The 21,733-nt window shown below is 33.7% G+C and overlaps 3 protein-coding genes across 6 annotated transcripts; 2 read left to right on the top strand and 1 right to left on the bottom strand.

Moving 5' to 3' along the window:
• Window positions 1-2,251: 2,251 nt before the first annotated feature.
• On the top strand, window positions 2,252-8,070 carry LOC111409759. The gene is made up of 5 exons (XM_023039777.1): window positions 2,252-3,755; window positions 3,836-3,998; window positions 5,877-6,040; window positions 7,067-7,325; window positions 7,757-8,070. Exons 1-5 carry the CDS (start codon window positions 2,287-2,289, stop codon window positions 7,862-7,864), a joined length of 2,163 nt encoding a protein of 720 aa, XP_022895545.1. The 5' UTR covers window positions 2,252-2,286; the 3' UTR covers window positions 7,865-8,070.
• Window positions 8,071-9,955: 1,885 nt separating this feature from the next.
• LOC111409761 (protein LNK1-like) lies at window positions 9,956-15,785 on the top strand. 4 transcript variants are annotated; one of them, XR_002705520.1, is made up of 8 exons: window positions 9,956-10,125; window positions 10,848-10,944; window positions 12,052-12,548; window positions 12,637-12,973; window positions 13,396-13,806; window positions 14,704-14,908; window positions 15,068-15,216; window positions 15,428-15,785. XR_002705520.1 is itself a non-coding variant. In XM_023039780.1 (7 exons), the coding sequence occupies exons 2-7, from the start codon at window positions 10,921-10,923 to the stop codon at window positions 15,492-15,494; spliced, it is 1,485 nt and encodes a 494-aa protein (XP_022895548.1). In that variant the 5' UTR covers window positions 9,956-10,125; window positions 10,848-10,920; the 3' UTR covers window positions 15,495-15,785. The 4 variants fall into 4 exon arrangements, 1 of the variants encoding a protein (XP_022895548.1); XR_002705522.1 differs by lacking the exon at window positions 15,428-15,785 and having other exon boundaries at window positions 14,704-14,889; window positions 15,068-15,201; XR_002705521.1 differs by lacking the exon at window positions 15,428-15,785 and having other exon boundaries at window positions 14,704-14,923; window positions 15,068-15,171.
• A 2,479-nt stretch (window positions 15,786-18,264) lies between these two features.
• LOC111410914 (abscisic acid receptor PYL4-like) lies at window positions 18,265-21,669 on the bottom strand. The gene is made up of 2 exons (XM_023041509.1): window positions 21,611-21,669; window positions 18,265-19,751 (listed from the first exon to the last, which is right to left on the bottom strand). Exons 1-2 carry the CDS (start codon window positions 21,667-21,669, stop codon window positions 19,139-19,141), a joined length of 672 nt encoding a protein of 223 aa, XP_022897277.1. The 3' UTR covers window positions 18,265-19,138.
• Between the last annotated feature and the right edge of the window lie 64 nt (window positions 21,670-21,733).

Raw genomic sequence — 21,733 nt, forward strand, 5'->3', positions numbered from 1 at the left:
AAATAATTAATATAGTATTATGTATTTATTATTGCGTGTTCGTTTTTGTATAAGTATAAAAATGGTGGTAATCCTGTTACTTATTAGATATAAATATATAAAAAAAGATTTTTTATTTTATTTTATTTTTATCTCGGTACATTTAAATGTCTTATTTTTATTCCTCCATTTGTATTAATTCCATTCAAAAGAAAAGGAAAACTTTTATTTAAGATTTTTCACTTCGATATCTATTTTGAATGTAATTTTGGTTTCTAATTTAAAATAAATGCTATGGATTAATATGACGAGCGTGAATAATATGCAATTTTTTATTTCTAAATATGTTTAGATAAGATAATTTTTGGTTTTTATTTTTTAGGTAAAAAAGTTTATGGTACAGACAAAATGAGTAATTTTTTAATTTGAATATTATTCACATACCTTTAATTTATTTATACGTAAATATTTTAAACTTAATTAAATGTACATATTTTAATTTATATTTCTTCGTGTCTATCTGTACTACAAAATTAATCATTATCGTCGTAATAGTTGAAAATAGGGGTTCGACCAAAGTTTAGCATAAACAAATCATGACATTTCAACTTATTCAACATTTTCACTTTACGTACGTAATTTTCATAAAAAAATTATTTATATGTATATTCTTTAGCAATTTAATTTTTTCTTTTAACATTATCAATTGTTTTACTTTAAAAATATTACATATACCATTCATTTCGCACATAAGACGTGCAACACACGTGTGCTTACTACTAGTTTTAAAAAATATCCCAAACATGAACAAAGCTTTTTTCCACGTGGACAAAATAAATAAAAATGATTGAATGGGATAATTAATTTAGGCATAAACGTTTTCTACTTGGACCTTTTCTTTCTATTAAAATAAGAAATAGATAACGCAAATTAAAAACATTTCATCAAAGTATAACTCTGCCTCCTCAATCTATTTCTTCAATGGCATGTTAGTCCTCAATTTTTGAAATGAAGCAAGTTAGTCCTCAATTATTATTTTATCTACAAATTACTATGGTCAAAACCATCTAAATTTCCATTAAGTTGTCATGTAATCCTCATGAAGCAAACCCCACCTCAAATTTTTTAATATTGGCCTCACGTTGTAAAGCTAAACCAAACGTTTCAAATTTAAACATACAAGGACCACATGGAGATCTGACACAAATTTGAACAATTTTCATGTGACCATTTAATACAAATTTGACAATTTTGTTGAATTGAGCAACTATAGTAAAATCTTAGAGACATAATTATATGTACAATTCATTATGTTCTAAACAATTAAATTTTCATTAAATTGCCACGTAATTCTCGGGAAACAAGTTCCATCTCAATTTACTAAATATTGGGCCCGCATCCAAAGCAAAATCAAACTTCATAAAGCTATATATATGAGTAGTCGAGGACCACATGACGAGTTACACAGATTTAGACAATTTTCATGTGACCATTTCACACAAATTTGACAATTACATTAATTAAATCTTGATTGTGTAACTAAAAGGTTATAAACCAATTTGATATGGTAAGTTACGGTCCACCAAAGCAATTTTCTCTCAATCTTTATTGCATTTACCATAGACAAAAACAAAATTTCTCTCCCTTAAAACTTCCTCACTGTACTGTAGTACAGAGAAACGTGTATGTATTGAGTGAATCCGTTTCATTTCTCCAGGTTTAATGGCTTGAGACCGTACCAGAGTCTGTATACGTATAATCTACAGTATATGTATGTAACTAATCCATTCATATTTGCATGCTTCACCAACTCTCGCTCAAAACCCAAATGATCTTTAAAAAAAAAAGATCTTTGTTGAAATGAAAATCGAAACGAAATGGTTATGAAATTTCGTCATTTCACCATCCTTTTCCATTTTTATCGGTAGGACTGACCAACCCAGATGCTCAAAATTGGTAATTTCTCGTGGGTTTTTCATTATTTTCTCTTCTTTTGATCATTTCTAGATGAACCTCTCCTGATTTTTTTCACTGTTTTCATTGTTGCTGTTGTTAAATCTTGAGTCCGTTGTATATTTTTCTTGGGTTTTTTTTTTTTTTTTTTTTTTTTTTTTTTTCCAGTGAGTACATGGAGCAGGTATGATATGTGTTTCAAGTTGGAAACACGAGGTAAGGCCTGTGATCAAATTTTATTGGCTACCTTGATTATGCAAGTGTTAACTGTGTGTTTTGATTGCTTGCAGATTTATTGGGCATCAAGGTGGAGATTTATTGGAGAGCGTGAAGATCGAGAGGAGAGTAGAAAACATGAAGGATGCTGATGAGTTTGAAATGCTATTGAGTGAGATCCCACATGCAACATCTTCATTGAATACTCAAATCACACATGCCAAATCTCATCATCACAATCTTGATCATCATGGATATGGTAATGCTTTGTCTGTGCCGTGGAAAATTAACGGTCGTGATCGCGGTATGTCTGATGATGAATTGTTAAAGCATAAGTATGCATGTAAATCTTCTCCAGTGAGTGGGTTTTCTTTACAATCTGATGGTTCTTCATCAAGCTTGTTCTCTGGTGGGCATTCATTTTCTGATAGTGGATCACCCACCCCACCCCAATTTGAAGAGCTGAAGTCCCACTCACTTTCTGGGAATGGATTTTGGTCGGAATTTAATAGGTCTAATAATAAAAATATGGTTGACGAACTGAAGTTGATGAGAAATTTTAATAAAATGTTTATTAATGATGCTAATGGAGACGTTTCAGCATTCCCAGATGGTATTCAAGTTTGTGATCAAACTATGAGTGGGGAATCTGTTAATTATGGGAAGGGTTTTTCGAATTGGGGAAGATTTAATTCTTATGCTCCAAGAAGTCCTGTGAATTTTGAGGGTCAGGATTACAGAATGGGTAATTTATTGGGATCCTGGTGTTCCCCTGTTCGATCTGATGGATTGTTTGCTCAATCAGATTGCGAGAATTCTGCTTCAAGTTCTCATTATTATAGCAATAATTTGCAGGCAGTCAATCATTTCGTCGTGGGAGTTCCAGCTTTGAATTCTTCCACTTTGAACAGGCCTGATACCTCAATTTATGCTTCACGAAATGGGATGAATCTGATTGATGGTAGAGATGCTTTTTCATCACCTAACGTGCTTCAATCAACTCACATAATGCCTCAATTTAGTGCACAAAGTTTACTTCATTGTCATCAATCAATGCCTAATAGAAGGATCAAAATATCTGCGTGTGTTAGAGTGCCTGAAGGGGTTGTTGAAGGCTTAACCGGAGAGGATGGCTTAATTGTTCAAGGGGAAGGTCTTACTGATGCTTTGAAAAGAAGATATGGACGTGCTAGGGAACAAAATACTCAAGATTTCATACCCCAAGAAACCAGGTTAGAATTAGACGGCCGTGCCCATGTTTCTAAAATCCAAGAAAGTGGCCGAATTGCAAGGACACATTGCCCTTTTTTGATCCCATCAAAGTGTAACTCTCTAGCCCAAGCACAAGGATACATATATCATCTGGCCAAAGATCAGCATGGATGCCGATTCTTGCAAAGGATGTTTGATGAAGGGACTTCTCGAGATGTTCAGATAATATTCAGTGAGGTAATTCATCATGTGGTTGAACTTATGATGAATCCCTTTGGCAATTACCTTATGCAAAAACTGTTGGAAGTGTGCAATGAAGATCAAAGAATGGAGATTCTGCTTAGGGTAACTGAGGAGCCAGGGGAGCTTGTTAGGATCTCTTTAAATACACACGGGTAAGTCGTCTACAATTTGCTCTGTCTTTCGGTTTCTTCATCTTGCATTTTGATTACACATTTTGTTCTTTTTGTATCAGCACTCGAGTGGTCCAGAAGTTGATTGAGACTCTCAAAACAAGGAAGCAAATTTCACTAGCTATTGCAGCCCTTGAACCAGGCTTTCTTGCCCTCATCAAAGACCTAAATGGTAACCATGTTGTCCAGCGATGCTTGCAATGTTTTACCAATGAAGATAGTAAGGTATTAGCTATTCTCTTAGTTATTGAGCTCAAAATTTATGATGCTTGCAATGATATTTGACACCTCTACACATGAAAGTAAGAGTTCAACATCTAAAACTGCTATTGTAGCTAATTGCGATTTCTGGATTGAGCAGAGATCTTCATTTCTCTATGTAGGCTTTGTGCCGATTATTTCCCCACATCCTTTTGCTTTCATTTTTTTCTCTATTCTTGCCCACTCGTTTGTTCTATTGAAAATATTGACTATTGAACTCGTGGATAGAAAATTGAACTTGAGGAATGACATCTTGCATTGTGATGCAAAAGATTTTGATCTTGAATTTATCCATCAAAGAGTTATTATTATTGATTGCTTCATCTTGTGCAGTCTTGTAGTTGTCAACTTACTGCACTTCATCTCTACATTTTTTTTCCTCCTCAGTCACTGTCAAAAATTTCAGAGAATTATTTTAATTTAGAGAATGATGAATAATTGCATCCAAAAGGTTTTCAAACCTCACACCAAGACATGGCAATGCACATCAAATACTCATAATTGAACATGTATTGATGCGAGTTAACTCTGGTGTCATATGTGACTATTTCCAAAGTGTACATGAACCTGTTTCTGGTGCCTTATAGAAAATTTTTGGTGTTCAAGTCAAACATATTGGATGTCACAAGCAGCCTTTTATATGATACACATCTTATTTGTTTCGTTATGTTCTTAGGAGATAATATTATGTAAGAATGTTCTTCCAACCTTTTCCCAGAAAAACAGTAAAATGTTCTTGGCATGCATTCTTTGACTAATTCAGAAACTAGGTGGCATTTCTATCATTTGTCAATGACACATGCTCATTTACTTCCCCTAGTTTACCAATGTGAATCAGTGAGGATTCTCGTATCTAACCTTAGATGTGGTTTGTCATAAACTGAACGCCTATAATCCCTTTCCTCCACCTTAAAGGTGAAAAATAAAAATAAAATAAAATAAATGATTTCTGGATCTTTCAACATATATTTGACAAAATTACATCATCCTCTCTGAGGCAATGATTAAAGGCATACACATTTGCCTGTGAAGTCTTCTGGTTTGCTTTTGGTTTTGATTTTTCACCGTGATTGTCGAATATATTTCTATCAGTATTTAGAGAAATTGAGTTGTTGCTTATTGAAGAATATACCTAAAATCTATGCTAATTGTGGTGGTTAGAGCTTGCAAACCTATCGCCTAGCAAAACATTTGAGTTACTGAATGGTGTAGACAGACCCTTTTCTCCTCTCGTCTTTCACCTCAACCCCTTCAAATTTTATGATAACAGAGTTGCTTAAAGATTTCATTTAGTTAATGGTTCAATTTAAAATCATAAGAACTGCCTTTATAATTTGTAAATTGAAACTTCGTAGGATAAGTTTCCATATCCCTTTTCTCAGATCCCTTCCATTTTAATAAACTAAAGTTTATACAGAAAGCTGAGTGCTATTTGAGCCAAAAAATTTGGATACAAATACACTGTCCCCTGTTTGAAGTCAACGTGACTGGTACAGTTGCTTTTATCCTCTCTGGCCAGGAAACAGATGATAGTTTGATTTTTTCCTTTCCCTTAGCCCAATAAGCTCCGTTATTTCTGGGTTGCGAGGGATTATAGCTTGATCCTAGTTTCCTATAGTGTCTTTAGTCCTTACTTGGTGGATGTACGAAGGTATTGTTAGCATGTTTGGCTAGGTTACATAAATTTACTTTTAAGTAACTTCATGTTTCTAATCATGTTTGGACATGTCACTTTTATCTTATTTGCAAGTAAAAGCAGTTACTTATTTTTGCACTAAAGTAAGATTTATTGATTTAAGTGATTCAGCTCTTATCTGACAGTTATTGCTATTTCAATTGCAGTTCATTTTTGTGGCTGCTGCAAATTTCTGTGTTGATATTGCAACGCATCAACATGGATGCTGTGTTCTTCAACGATGCATCAGCCATGCAACTGGAGAACTCCGGGAGAACTTGGTTGCAGAAATTTCTGCAAATGGGCTTCTTCTCGCTCAGGATGCATTTGGGTAACTATATAAATAACTAATAACAATTAGCAAATTATAGTTGTTGTCCATTTGAGTTTCTCTTGATATTAATTTTTACAGCTAGAAATAAGCTTGATCCCCCATGCTTCAATAGTTAATTACACTTTTCGAACCAAAATTTCAGTTATCTGCTTTTAGGTCCTTGTCAGATTGATGTTCTTTGTTCTTATGAAATTCTTTATGTAGTGATGTTTAAGTTCAAAGTTTAAAGCTTTGTAACTATATAGTACCTATAAATTCCGAGGCAAAATAGTTTATAGGTTTATAACTGTTTTTTAATTTCTTTTGTGTTCTTATGGACTTGGCACAAACCGAATCCTCCATGACTATTTTAAACTTTTAATTTATTGTAGATCATGTTGTTAAGTGCTTATCTTTACATCCCCCTTCTTTTGTTTCCATGGGACCATTCTACCCATTGTTCTTGATAAATATCACTTTGTGGAATTTGACAGAGTCGCTTGGTAGTTACGAAAAAAGGGAAAAAAGAAAGACAAAAAATGATTTATTTTGGTGAAATACTCTCTCATCGTCTATAGCACTTAGAAAAATTAAACCCATCTCAACTTTGTAACAAAGTTAACGTGACTCTCGCACCATCTTTTCACTTAAGGATTCTATTTTTTTGGGGTAGTTATATTTTAAAATGTTCCAGGCATATACCGGAAGTAGATGTTTGGCATATAGTATCATATAAAACTAGATTGTTTAACAAACAAAATTTTTAACTTCCCTTTTCTTGATTGATAGTATTACTGTCTAGAACTAGTCAATCCTCCCTACCAAACATGCTAAAAGTAGGTAATCCTTTTGTTTCTCTTGTGATTAGTGTCCCTTATCTTCTCGTTCTGCTTTTTTAGATTAGAGTCAAATTGACTTTTTTGTAAAATAAATAGCTATATTATCATCGCATATATTGTTTTTCTCTACCGACACGGGTACTTGATTTATGTCTACCTTTTGTTATTACATTTGTCTGAAGACCTGTTGTACATTGGCTTGCAGAAATTATGTTGTTCAGTTTATTTTAGAACTTGAGATCCCCTCTGCTGCATCCAAGTTGACCTCTCAGTTTGAGGGTAACTATGTTCATCTCTCGACCCAAAAGTTTGGTAGCCATGTTGTTGAAAAGTGTCTTGTGGTGTGTAGTAATGAAACTCGATCAAAAATCATTCATGAATTGCTCTCTGCAACTTATTTTGAGCAATTGCTTCAGGATCCACACGCAAATTATGTTGTTCAAACAGCTCTTCGGGTTTCTGAGGTATGCCATTTCTATAGTCTAATGTTGCTCACCACTTGGTTGGACATGTGTTTATATGAAAAACATATATAATTTCGAGCTTGAATGTTATTTGGAGTATTGATTATGAAAAAAGGCGGAGGGAAAGCACCCTCACAACATTTTCAACTTTTTTCTGATTTTAAATGGCAATTCTGAATATATATATATATATATATTTTTCATATATATGCTCAATACATATACATTTCGTCCCTCAAACTTTTCTGCCCCCCCCCCCCCTCTCCCCCACCTAAATTTCCTGGCTTTGTCACTGGTTATGAAGCACATTATGCTTGTACTTAATGGCGGAAAATACCATTGTGCAAATAAAACATATGACCCCGCCCCAGTTCCCTCCATTACGCACATGCAGTTGATCTAATGATCGGAAGGTTTTCCTTCTGGAACAGGGTCCGGTTCACAATTCCTTGGTGGATGCAATTGCGTCCCACAAGGCAATCTCACGCAACAGTCCTTATTCCAAGAGGATTTTCTCTCACAAGCTTCTGAAAAAGTGATGTATAGTCTTTCGGGATTATGTTGTTGTTTCTATCCTCCGACTCTATTTCTAGCGAGCTCTGTGTTTTGTCAATTTTGCGCAAAAATAATTGAACAGTAGACCTTTTCTCCATGCAAAGTGTAAAGGGTCAGCATCTGTGCTTTTAGTTGCTTAAATTATAAAGACTCTTGTGTACAATTTATGTTGTCAACGTGCCTTTCAGGATAATTTCCATGTCCTTTGCCTGTGGGATTTTTCTGTATTCCTACACAGTGTGTGTGTAGACAGGATTTTCTTTTGCAGCACTGTATCAATGCAACTTGGATGTTTCTTAATAAGTTTTTTTTTTTTTTTTTTTTTTTTTTTTTTTTTTTTTTTTTATCATCTACTTTTCCTTATTGCTTGTTTGGTAAGATAACTATTAAACGTCACTGCATAATTATCATCATCATTATTATTTATTTATTTATTTTTATTTTTTTTGGTTGGCTTAGATAAGATAGATTCAGAATCTTGATACATTCTTAAAGTTAGTTGCCCTGATAAATTTCTGAAAATTTAATTTTTAAATTAGAAGAGAAATTACACTAGAGGCCCTTAAGTTTCTGGAATTTAAATTTTTTGACAAATTACTTTGTCCACAAACAAATTCTCTGAATTCACGGCATGGCTGGCTAGTTTGTTAGTATGTTCTTCTTATTCCATTTTGAGTTTTCTTTTCCATCTTTTTCCTCCTTTATAATTCATTTATTAATTTGTTTTGTTGTTTCTTTGCTTGAAAGTAACTTCAAAGCTCAAAGTAATCTTCCAAATAAAATAAATATGGAATTTCCGTACTAAAAGTGATCTATTTTTATCTGGGAGTAAAATTAATTAACTTATTTTTATTATTATTTTTTTTAATTTTGATTATTAAACTTGCTCACACCTAAACTTATATTTTTTGGGTCCAATTTATGCATACTGCATAATATACCTAAATTCAGTACTTCTTTGACTGATTTTTCATAATATATAATATTTTGTGATTTGTTATTGTAACTAGTATGTAATTGGGATCATAAATTGTATATGACTTGAACTTATTTAGAGTTTGTTTGGTACGGATTAAAATCTGATTTTAATCTAAGTCAAAGTCAAACAATTAATATTAACAACATCTTTTATTGGTCCCACAATTTTTCAACCACACATTTTAAAAATTTCTATTACTATTTACTTAAAAATAATAATTTTAATCCCTACCAAACACCATTTTAATTATCTATTTAATTAATACTATCTAATTTTTGAAAGAATTCTATAAATTTGTCAAATTTGAAAGTGTTTTTTTAAAGATTGATAATACATTTTCTCAAAAATTGCAAAGTCCAACAGGCATTAATAACGTGCTAATAGTACATGTGGAATCAACTGTATGCGTTTGGGAAAAGGCAAATGAATCAAGTAATGTTTTAAAAATGGGATCGGCCACATCGATTCAATTGAGAAAATCGAGACCAAAACCAATCCAATTAGATTTATAAAACCTCTAATTAAAAATCTACCCAAAACATGTTAAATTGGTCGATTTTTGAAAACCCCGTCACCTGTTTCCAATTTTGCCCGTTCAAATCTACGTAAATGTATATATTTTAAAATTTTTAAATATAATTTTTTTGATTTTTGTAAATTTATATCTTTTTAATTTTTCAAAAATTACTTGTTCGATTTCGATTTGACTCTGACTCAATATTTTGATCATTGACTCTCTCTATCTTTTTAAATTTTAATCGATGATCGGATCAATTTTCAAACATTGGGATTAAGCAAAGCAATGGTCAAAGCCCAAGCTACAGTTATCATTCCCCTCCATATTACCTACGTAAGCAGTAGACACGTTGTCCAAAAAGTTATTGGCACGTGGACAAAAAAAATTATTGTAACAGATCGTATCTCCACTCGCTCTCTCATCCACGAATTCTGATCCCACTTACAGATCGCATCTCCACTCGCTCTGTCGTCCACGAATTCTAATTCTACTTGCCTTTGCTTGGATTTCTATGCCACGTGGCGCTTACCTTGAGTCCAATATATATCTGTTCAATAAATCAACTGAAAGTCTAAAATATTCTCCAAAATATTTTTTCTCATCCTCCATTCTCTCTCTGTAACCTCGCAATTCCGAAATTTGTGATTCAAGTTGAGTGTTTCTGCTGATGGCTATGTGGAGTTAAATCATCATTTTCGAGAAATTTTACAACTCTTGCGTCGTTTTTATAATATTTGGTGAATTTTCAGGCAAGTTCTTGTTGTAAAGTATTAACTGTTATTTTTATTGCGGATTTTTGTTGCTGTCGATTGAATAGCTTTTTTGTTTAGATTTTCCGAAGAAAGTTGAATCTCTGAGATTAATTTTTGTTATTATTTTTATTATTTTTAAATTTTGGTACTTTCACTAATTTTCTGATGGAAACGATCGAAGTTCTTTTGGGTATATTTACTACTCCCTCCCTGGTAAAGAAAGGTTTGTTTTCCTTTTCTGTATGTCCAAGGCCAGTTTTCTGGTTGAGAGTATAGTTAATTTGTTAGCTTTTTAATATATCCCTTGCCTTATTATTGAAAAAAGGAGCTACTCCTATTTAAGAAAAAAATTATATTTTCAACTATATTAATTATATTTTTTTAATTTCTGTAAAAATGGAAACAAGTCTATCTTTGTGGGAGTATGTTTTTCCGGGGCACTAACTATTCCTTCATCCATGTGATTTTATATTTCTGGTACCTTCTATATGATAAAAACTTTTGATCGACATTTTTGCAAAAATTGATCATTTAGCTTGTGGAAGACAATTAAGTTTTGTTGCCTTTATATATTCTCCACTTTTAATAGTGACTTGTCATTTTTCTTGGATTTTCCGAAATTTTGAGATTGGAGATTGTATGTATATTGATGCAGCAGAATGATGATTTTGAGGTAATACTAACGTGTTCTTCTGTGATTGTTGTTTTGATTGATTCAGTGAAGGAAGGATTTGGATTTTAAATATAAACAAACCATTGTGCAGTTCGGTTGCAGCCTGGAGACTAGAAGAAATGTCAGATTTATGCACTTACAAGGTGGGGGTTTATTTGATTGGCTAGAGCACGACTATGCTTTTTCTTTCTTATGTTTTGCTTCTATGTATATGTGAAAATAAAATACTGTCTGTTTTCATTATAATTATGTTGTTTTATTTTTTGTAGCATGTTGTGTATGTTTGTATAAGAAATTATAAAGGGAATTCACAAGTAAAATATGAGTGGCGATACAGCTAATAAAAATGTTTCTCATGTATCTATTTGTTATTTGGAATAACCTTTCTGTATGAATTTCTAGGAAGTAAAGAGAAATTAAAAGTTTCACAGAATTTGTCCTTATTTTGTAATGCACACGTGGTATTACTCTATTATTGGAGACTTTACCCTTAAGGTTACGCATGTATGTCAAGCCTGCATGATATACATTAAGTGCACTGAGTTGCGGAATCTTTTAAGAAACAAATTTCACACATGCTTACATATTTGTCGATAATAGAACACAACAGTTTAGTAGTAATGTATGTAAAAACTTTATGGTATAATAGACTCAGCCATGAGGAAGTCCTATTAGTATGTCAACTATGATTAGGCCAGTTTTATAAATTCCTGTTAATTAATCTTATAATTCATTGGTCTTTAATCTATCTATTCAAAAAATGGTTATCCATTTCCACCAAAGGGGAAAAAAATGGACAAAATAGAGTACTAGAGACAATATGTTAAATGTCATCAAATGGATGGACTAAATATATCAAATATTCCGATAGTGCGAGGATCACAGAAATTACCCATAAGTTTTTTTTTTTTATATGAATGCATGAATGTTATATCTGGAAACTGGCTGAGAAGCAAATACAATATTCTCTCCCCTGCTTAAATTCCTGTGGTTGAGGTTTATATTTGCACCTGTGCTGATATTACATATTGATGATAAAATTTAAAATTCCACTAAAGTATATGTCTCATTTAGTTTGGTAATGTTCATTAAGGCTCTTAGGTCTTAATTTATGGTTGAAAGTCTTTTACTCGACTGCTTTGTTGATTCATAAGTTCATTATTCACTAATCTGTTGTATTTTTTAAACTTATTTTTTAAAATTTTTCTCAGCATTTTTACCCCTGAAAATTCTGTAACTACTTTTAACAGATTGAAGGTACAGTTTGGGATGAATTTTGTCAGATTGATGACCATATAGTGCCCCAGTCAGGTGACAAACGGGTCAACAGAATTTCCTTTCACGGTGATGTTTTTAAGAAACCTCGCTGTGAAGTAACTTGTATTTCAGGCAATTCTATAGATAGATACAATGATAGATACGTAGATAATGAAAGAGATGGAGGAGAACATAATAGAAGGAGCTCAATGTTGGAAAAATACTCATCATCCCACAAACAAAATAGTTTGTTTCCTACTTCATCTGATAGCGACTCAATATCTTATAATGCCAAAACATCGGGGCATGACATCAAAAACAATCATACAGATTCCACTGGTAGTGAGTTTTGTGCAAATGATCCAATTCACGATGAGAAGAGTACTGCAGATCATAGCCACTCGTACAGTTATCCACTTGGGGACACACCCCAAATAGACAATGATCCCAACTTCTTTGATAATTTTGAGGATGTTGACAGGATGTTCAGGTAATTGCCTGCCTTCTCTTTTTGAGATTAGGTACTTATAATTTCCATCGCATCATTTAGTAGCTCATCGTTGGATCCTGTATTCCAGAAGCTGTGATTCAACGTATGGACTTGGGGCCAGCAGAGAAGATGAATTTGGTTGGTTTTCATCACCCAATGCTCTAGGAGAATCGAGAGATGTGCCAAAGTCAGAATTAAAGCTTTCGTATCCTGAATCAAATGCAATGGAAAATATTTCAGAAAATCATGACCTATCAAAGTTGATTGTGACCTGTGCTATTAATGATTCAGCCTTGGCAACATCCCCAGTTGGGTCCAAAAAGAGTTCTTGGCCCCTAGGAAGGGATGAATTTGCTTCTCATCTGTCTAATGTGAAAGGACCCTCTAGCTCAGACCGCAAAGATGAGTTTACACCTAGAGATCAGGTCAGTGTGTTTCATTGTGATTGGAATTGGAGTTTCTTTTCTAGTCGTACTTGTGAAATTTTGGAAGCAAAATTCACCACTGGGGATTATGTTTTTTGTGGGGACTTAGATTCAATGGTAAAGTTCAGGCCAAGATGTAATTAAAGAACCACTCTAATGGTGGCAGCAATGTAATTGCACTTTAAATACCGATGTATCTTGACAAGGAATTATTCCTGCCAATTACGTGTTTTAATCCTCATAATCTAACAGTTATTTATTGAAGTTTTATTAATTTTGGGGTTCAAATTTATTCTTTTAATTGAAGTCTATAGTCTTTATAATCTGTTGATGCTGTCTCGGTGAAATATGATGTTTACTATAGTTGAATAATTTTCGAACTGTTCAGATATGTAACAATTTCAATGTGAAATACTTGGCAGTTCGATGAGTGCAAAATGCTGTCAAAGCACCATGACCTGTCTGAGAGAAAAGGAACCGAACAATACTTGGGAAATGGTAGTTCTTTCAGTAACCTGCCAGGTGAAGTCATTCAATTTCCTGACAGGGACACATCTCATCAAGCTTTCCCATATGTGGACGTGCAATATCAACAGCAAGCTATGGGTCAAGATTCTTATCACGCTGCATGTGATTCTGTCTCACTAGAAAAGCAAGTCCACCTTTCTGGAGATAAACAGGACAATCACTGTGATGTTGAAGGAGTCAGGATAGGAACTCCAGCAGAATTATGTTCCTCAGATGTACAAGAAAGCCTGTCAACGAGTTCGGATTTGGATGATATTTCAGCGGAAGCAGTTAGTTTTCACCAGCTTCATCATGTCACAGAACAGGTAATGTCCTCTCTGGATTTTGAAATATGTAAGCATTAAGTTGTGGTACATTATGAATGTTTCTATTAATTTATACTGCACGGTTTCTTATCATATGTGAGAAACTTTTAGAACTATGTGCAGGTAACATCATAACGGTTTGTAGTAAAGTTTAAATCCAGTGATTTTCGTGTGAGTATTATTTATTGACCAAAAGTTTGAGTTTTAAAAAAACAGTTTATACAGTTGCATCTCAGAAAATTTCTATTTTTTTAGTTAATTGACACTGCCATATTAACGATAACAATTTTCCAGGCAAAGGAGTACAGAATTATTATATGCAACCATTTAATGCTAGTTTCCTAAAGACCGAAGACTGCATTAAACTTCAATTCTCCATGATTCTGTAAGGTTTGGAATCCGGTCAAAATCAACATGAGTGAAAGAAAAATGGAATAAGATAGTTTTAGACTACTTACCTAGATAAGATGATTAACCTCACTAAATTATATAACATTTTGAATACAATAATTAAATGATATACATGTAACCTCATCTGACGGCTTATAGTTTCCATGTTAATATACCTGTACGTATGTTTTTTCTTAGATAGAATCCATTCTGCAGATACGTAATCATAATTTTATTTGTAATGAAACAATATCAGAATTTCTCTCTATAATCTTTGTGTTCATGGTATCTAAGCAGGCAAAGGACCTGTGTTAAAGTCCTACCGCCACCCATATAATGAAATTGTCAATAATAAACCCCACCTACACGGTAGGAATGTGTGAAGAAAATATTTAATGATATGTATGTGGCTTTATCTCTTTTAGACCAAGTGGTAAAACTTATCTCTAATATTTAGTAATTAACTTCATGTTGTCCTCCCTGATCACTCTCATCTGTGGGTAACAGAGCTTTTCGAGGGGGTTCCAATGATTCATAATTTTATTCTAAGGCCCTCTTCCAAAGCAGTGAAACAGAGAAAGGGGACAGCGTTATAAATTTTCCGTTGGACCACCCAAACGCAAGGTTTTGGTAAAGATACTCATTTGATATAGGCACGCAAATTCATATGGGCCTGTGGCAGGGAATAAGCTCGTACGTGCCGCCTATTACGGTAACAAGAACTAGAGTTACATCTCTTTATTTCCATTCAAAAGTTCTTAGGTGCTTCCATGCCTCTTATATGCCAACTGCCTATCATTTGTATAGTGCTCATCTCTTCATACATATTCAACAGCTTTGTCACTTACTGTGGATAACATTTTTTGTTTAGTTGAACTTAAAGACGAGGCTATGCATAAGAGACGGTTTATGTCGTTTAGCACTCCTTGCTGAACAAAGGCAGCAACTTGAAAACCCGAACAGCAGCTACGGAGATCAAAGAGATGCCAGTGGAACATTTATGGCTGAATGCGCAAAAAAGTACGTCACCAAATACTTACACATCCTTAATAATATTCAAGCATTCTGCATAACCTGAATGTAATAATGAATCTGTTTCGCAGAAACTGATGCCAATGGCTTATGCTCCAACCCCCCCCCCCCCCCCCCCCCCCCCCCCCCCCCCCCGCCCCCACCTTCATGTTTAGAGTTCTTTGATAATTCTTATACCAGTGACGTTTATTTATTATAGGTGCACTGGTGTTATAAACATGGAAGTGGATCGCTCGATAGCACAGTTACTATTTACGTGCCCATGATTCAGTTAGTTCAGAAACTGCTGCTGATACAGAGAATCAAGTCTACCATTCTCCAATAAGAAATACAGGAGAGTTTCTATTCAGCAAAGTTAAGTTACCAATACGACTATTGTATTTTATGCATGGGCGCGTACAGAAATGCAGGAAGCGACCTTAAATATAGATGCTGATATTTTATTTTTATTTTTTTTTGTATTTTTGATGTAGTACACCTGACTTTCTTGTTTTCAAGATACTGTATATCATGTGTGCATATATATATATATAGGTTCCTTGATATGCTTTCGCACATTTCATATTTGAGTGAATTTTACTTTTTCTTTTGAATGCAACTTGCAGACTGATTATTATTTTTTCTGGAAACTCTTGTGGATTTTGTCATTTGTACAATGATTTTTTACACTCAGTTTGACACTTGCATTGTTGTAAAGTGTTAATTAGATGGAAAAACTATTTAAAATTTAAATTATCCAATTGGATAATGTCTCGTAGCAAAGTGTAAATCAAAATGTACATGTAGCAATATTCAACTCTTATTTCATGGGACTTTGCTCTTGGCTATTTACCGACTTCATGAGAACATGAAAGTACAGGATTAATTGCAATTTTGGTCACTGAACTTTCTAAAAATGTTAAATTGACTCATCTAATTTCAATTTGTCTCAATCAAATAACTGATCGTCAATTTCGTTTTGAAATTCATCACTTCATTGACCTTCGTTGCTTTTAATCAAGTTCACTACAAATACTCTACATGTTTGTTAAAATATAAACATGGACTGATTGGCGTGTCATTATAACACCTTGTCACTAATTAACTTTCTTCAATAAATCGGTTTTTAAGGTTTTCAAAAGTCATTTTAAACTCACCAACCCTGCCTCAAATCAGTCCAAATACGAAGTACTGAAACATGATGGATTATCAAACATAGCATAATTTAATTAGTAGAGAAATATATTTACAAAACTAGATGTGATGTGCTTAGACTCTCGAGTTACATCTATTAATAGTTAAGTCCAAGTTCAATACTAAGCCCCGTTTGATTCCCATTTTTCTAAGAATGAGAATGAAAAATATAGTCGTTACGGACCTACACAAGAGACAGAAAGTCAAATATGATGGTTTGATGTGATGGATAACGGTCATATTTTTCATTTTTGTGGCCAAAGAATTGAAATCAAACAGGGGTTAAATTACAGCATACCTTAAATTTCTTGTGGTGTTAGATCTTCCTTTATCCGTGTACTATTGAACTCACAACAATAAATGCAATAATATTTATTCTATCAAACGTTATCAGACAATGAACATCTTTATTTCAAAACATTCATTCTTTTTCCCCATTTGTTCTACCCCACAAATCGTTCAGAAGTTGGAGTACAAAATGTTAAAACAAAATCTAGATCGTAATCGTCATTCCATGTGCTAATCTTGAGAACAAGACATTGTAAAAAACTTTATAGACAATGATTCGGACCGAACACAATGGAAGTATACACTCACTGTGATGAATATATAATGTAGCAATGGAGAACATAAAATGGAGAGGACGATGATAACGAAATCCGGCAAAGGCATAAACATGAAGAATATATCATTGTCCTCAAACGATATTTATCTCCTTCCGATTGCTTTTAAGGATTGAAAATGACAAATAGTTTGTAGGATTGATCAAACCTAAAGAAGAGCACCAAAAGCAAAAAGATAATCTTCAAAGTGATCTTGTGAAAAATAAAGCTTGAAATATGTGATAATTTCTTCAAAGGTTTTAGGAGAATAATGGAATGAATTTTCATGTGTTTAGGGATGAAAAACATCAAGTATTTATAGATTTCCAATCATCCCATACGAAGTGGTTTCAATTCAAAGCAAAGAGGTGTAATGTTTCATTAACAAAACCACCAGAAAATTCGAAAAGCCAACGGTCAAATTTTTTATAACTATGCAACCGCATAGACTATAACTAGACGGTCGCATAGTTATAGCTTTGGCCACCTCTTGGTTCCCTGGAAATCCAAATGCGGCCGCAAGCCTCAAAGGCTTATGCAGTCGCATAGGCCATTTTTATGGCTCGATTTTCCACTTTATCCACTTTAATCTCAATTCATCCTCCTTGGTTTTGAATAGGGGTGGAGCTATGAAGGGTCCAATGCGAGCATATGCGGGATTTATTCATGTACTAGAAGATGTTGCTAATTGGTAGATAAATCTGATATCAGTATTTCGCACTTTGTAGATCTATACAGACCTATGGATGCGGATGCGGATGCGAATGCGAATGCGAGTGCGAGTGCGAGTGCGAGTGCGAGTGCATGTGATAATTGTGATGCCGGGATCTAAAAATAAAAAATAAAAATCTTTGAATAGGTGGATGAACAATTTTACGGGGGTGTCCCCATTTCAGAGTTTAATAGATTTCTTAATATTTATAAATTCTCATGGATTGTGTGAAATTTGATAGAATTTAATATATTTCATAAGATTTGAATGGATTTTTATTTTGTAGATTTTAATAGATTTTATAAATTTCAATGAATTTTATAGATTCTAGGTAAAATTTATAAATATGCTTAACATAAGCCACAAATTTTTACTTCTTCTTTAACAACTCATTCTTACACATATGCACGTTAATAAATCACAGAAAATGATCGAATCCTTGTTCAATTGTTTGTTAAATATTGAATATTATAACAGAGCTTAAATAAAAAATATACCCAATATTCAACAAAATGCGAGAGTGGGAGAGGACAAAAATATGTAGTGTTAAATAATCAAAGTCGTAATCAATATGAATTAGTTCAAAAGACCAAAACCTTGTGAAATACAAACACATAGATGTACACATACATGACCACAAGGCAATTAATTCCATACTGCCAGAATTCTCATTGACCATATAGACACAAAAGAAAAAATTGTGGGATACCATCCTCACATGTCGTGGCTAGGATTTGCAGGTATATGTAGAAAATACACAGCTCTTCCCAAGAAAAAGGAATAGGGTACAGAACTAGAAAGATGAAGTTGTTCGAGTATGCATACTAGAAATCATAAATTACCATGATAATTTTCAGCACATCTATAAAATAATAAACAATATATAGCTTCAATAAGAAAAAATAAGTTCAATAAAAAATCACACCCAATATTCAACAAAAAATAGTAATATTTTATAAATTATCATCAATTGAAAAGTTCTTATACACGATCTTTTCACAGTTGAGAAATGTGAGATAGAAAGAAGAAAATCTTGTTGAAGATGGGGGGAGGAGGAGAGAGAGAGAGAGAGAGAGAGAGAGAGAGAGGGCAGCAAATATGAAGAGATGTGAGAAATGTTGTGAAATTTTTAGGTTTATGTTAAAATTGTTACTGATTCTTTGTACTTATATTTTTACCTTGAAATCCTTCAAAATCTATCTATTTAATGAAATCTTTTAAAATCAACTAGTTATTGAGAACATCTAAATTTCAAAACTACCTATTAAAATCTATGTTGAGGACACCTAAATTTATAAATATTTTTAAAAATCTAGATTGAGGACACCTATATTTTAATGAATTATATTTAAATCTGAATTGAACATACTTCAATTTATATGGAGTTTTAAAATCTATCAAACTCTAGATTAAGCACACTCCCTTAAACTTTAAATTGGACAATTTTCTGTATAGAAACATTTTGTCGGGCTAAATTCTCAGCGATCTGTGCAAGTGACTGGAGGTTACATTTAACAATGGTGTCCACGAAAACGCTTGTTTCTTCTGTACTGTTACCTTGAGTTATATCAACAAGGTAGGATTCCACGACAATTGTCTCGTCGCCTCCATCCGCTGCTGGGTGTAGGGTTGTAACAGATCGATAGTTAGCCAGGCGGTGGTCGCCACCAACGACGCTGAAGCTGATAACATGGTGGTCGTCATTGAGGATCTCAAGGCGCTCGGTGCTGTTCATGGCGGGGAGACCGGATATGACGTGAATCTCCCGGATAGTGCCTACGTCACCGTTTCCGACGGACCAGTGCTGTTCATTGCAACTCTTGACAAAGTGCTTGTATGCCTGTGGTTTATCGAAGCGGCGGACGACGGACCATACGGTGTCGGCTGGGGCATTTATTTGCTGGATCACGGCGGAGCAGCACTGGTTTTGGCCCACGGCGTAAGTGTGGTAGCAAGTGACGTGGTCTGGGACTTGGGTGCTGCAAGGCAGTGGCGTTCGCCCCTGCAAGGCGGCGGTGGGAATCTGCTGGACTTGTCTGTCTTATTAGGTGAAACAATATTTTAAGTTTGTGCTTAATATACAATGAACGCCACCGTAAGGCGGCGGTGGGAATCTGCTGGACTTGTCTGTCTTATTAGGTGAAACAATATTTTAAGTATGTGCTTAATATACAATTTTGAATGGGATTGAAAGGTAATATGCAGAAGATTTTAGCTTTTTATTTTGTTTAATTCTTTTCAATTATCTAATGATAAAAAAGGAAAAAATAATGAAGATATACGTTATGGTGGAATTTTTAATTTTATTTTATGCACGATTATTAAATATTAATCGTGCATGGAAATATGTAATCCTGAGCCGACGTCATCGATTCTCTTTATTTATTAATTGCCCCTTTATTAATGTTTAAGACTCAGAGTTTTGCTGCTTGGATAGAATTTGTGGAGGGTGACAGTTGTTGGTTTCTTTTTCTTTTTCAAACTTTTCATTGAAATGTTGACACGTGCCATTCTGTTTTCAAATTCTATCATCAACTCTATTTGTATAGCATAAATCCAAGACTTAAGATTTAAATGACATAAGCGAATAAATTAACAAGGATTATGCTGGTTGTAATTAAAAATGATATATAAAGGATTACATAAAATGATGTAGATAGAAAAAATTGGATGAAAAAAATTAACAGTGTTTTAAACTGACAAATAATATAGTGATATATGGCGTTATGTAATCTATTATGTGAAATTTGAGATATCGTATATATCACCAAATAATTCGATATATAATATAAGAGCGGTGTGTGAGAATTGAGAGTTATGAAGGTTAGTAGTGTGTGACAAGAGAAACAGAGAATTGATAAGAGTGAGAGAAAGTGGTTGACAGGTGTGATAGAGAGAGATTGAAGTGGCAGACTTGCAGCAAAGTTAGTGGAGTGAGTGGTTTAGATAGTGAGGTGACGTATTGGTGTGGGGAGAGAGTGTTTTTATAACAAAATATTACACAAATTTTCATTAATTAAATAGTTCCTTTAATATTTAAATTTAACAACTTGATATTTTAGAGTAGCAATCATAGACGAATTTTTTGAGCTTTTGGCGTTCTTGTACAAAGGGAAATTCTGAATCTTCTTTAAGGTTTGTTTGATTGCAAGGAGGTAAATTAAATCATGATAGAAAACCTAAAAGTAGTTGACGTAATGAAAAAGTTCAATAATCAAAAATTATACCACATAACAAATTTATATAGAGTTTTATCTCGAAAGACAAGATCTATAGGAAGTAGTTGACGAGATGACACGATACTGCTAGACAAAATCATGGCTATGTAAAAGGAGATAATCAAAGCGAGCACAACTATGTTTGTTATAAAGACAACAATCGAGAAAGAATTGCTAGAACTTGTAAAGGATATGAACACATCAAGAGAATTTTACCCATATTGAATAATAATCCTAACTCCGTCCCTGATTTTGAGCAACAAATTTTCAACACTTACTCTAACGTAAAAATTTCATCCAACTCATGTAGGTGTGGTAGTGTGTACGAAACAATTAACATAGGACAAACCCGAACAATAATACGAAAATTAACCAATGGAAGGGGTTGATTAGAAAGAATGGTCAGAGAATTGAGTAGAACTTGGAAAGTCTTTTATTTATGTGCTCTATTTAACACTTAAGAAAGTGACCTGTTTTGATTTATGCGATTTCGATATGATTCTGATCAAATATTTTGATCATTGACTCTTTCTATTTTTGATCGATTTTTGAACATTGGGATTAAGCAAAGAAATGGTAAAAGCCCACCCTACAGTTATCACTCCCCTCCAATACATAAGCAGTAGACACGTTGTCCAAAAACTAATTGACACGTGGACCAAAAAAATTCTAGTAACGGATCGTATCTCCACTCGCTCTCTCGTCCACGAATTCTGATCGCATTTACAGATCGCATCTCCACTCGCTCTGTCGTCCACGAATTCTAATTCCACTTGCCTTTGTTTGGATTTCTTCGCCAC

This window comes from Olea europaea, chromosome 15, assembly GCF_002742605.1.
Source record: "Olea europaea var. sylvestris chromosome 15, O_europaea_v1, whole genome shotgun sequence".
NCBI lineage: Eukaryota > Viridiplantae > Streptophyta > Magnoliopsida > Lamiales > Oleaceae > Olea > Olea europaea.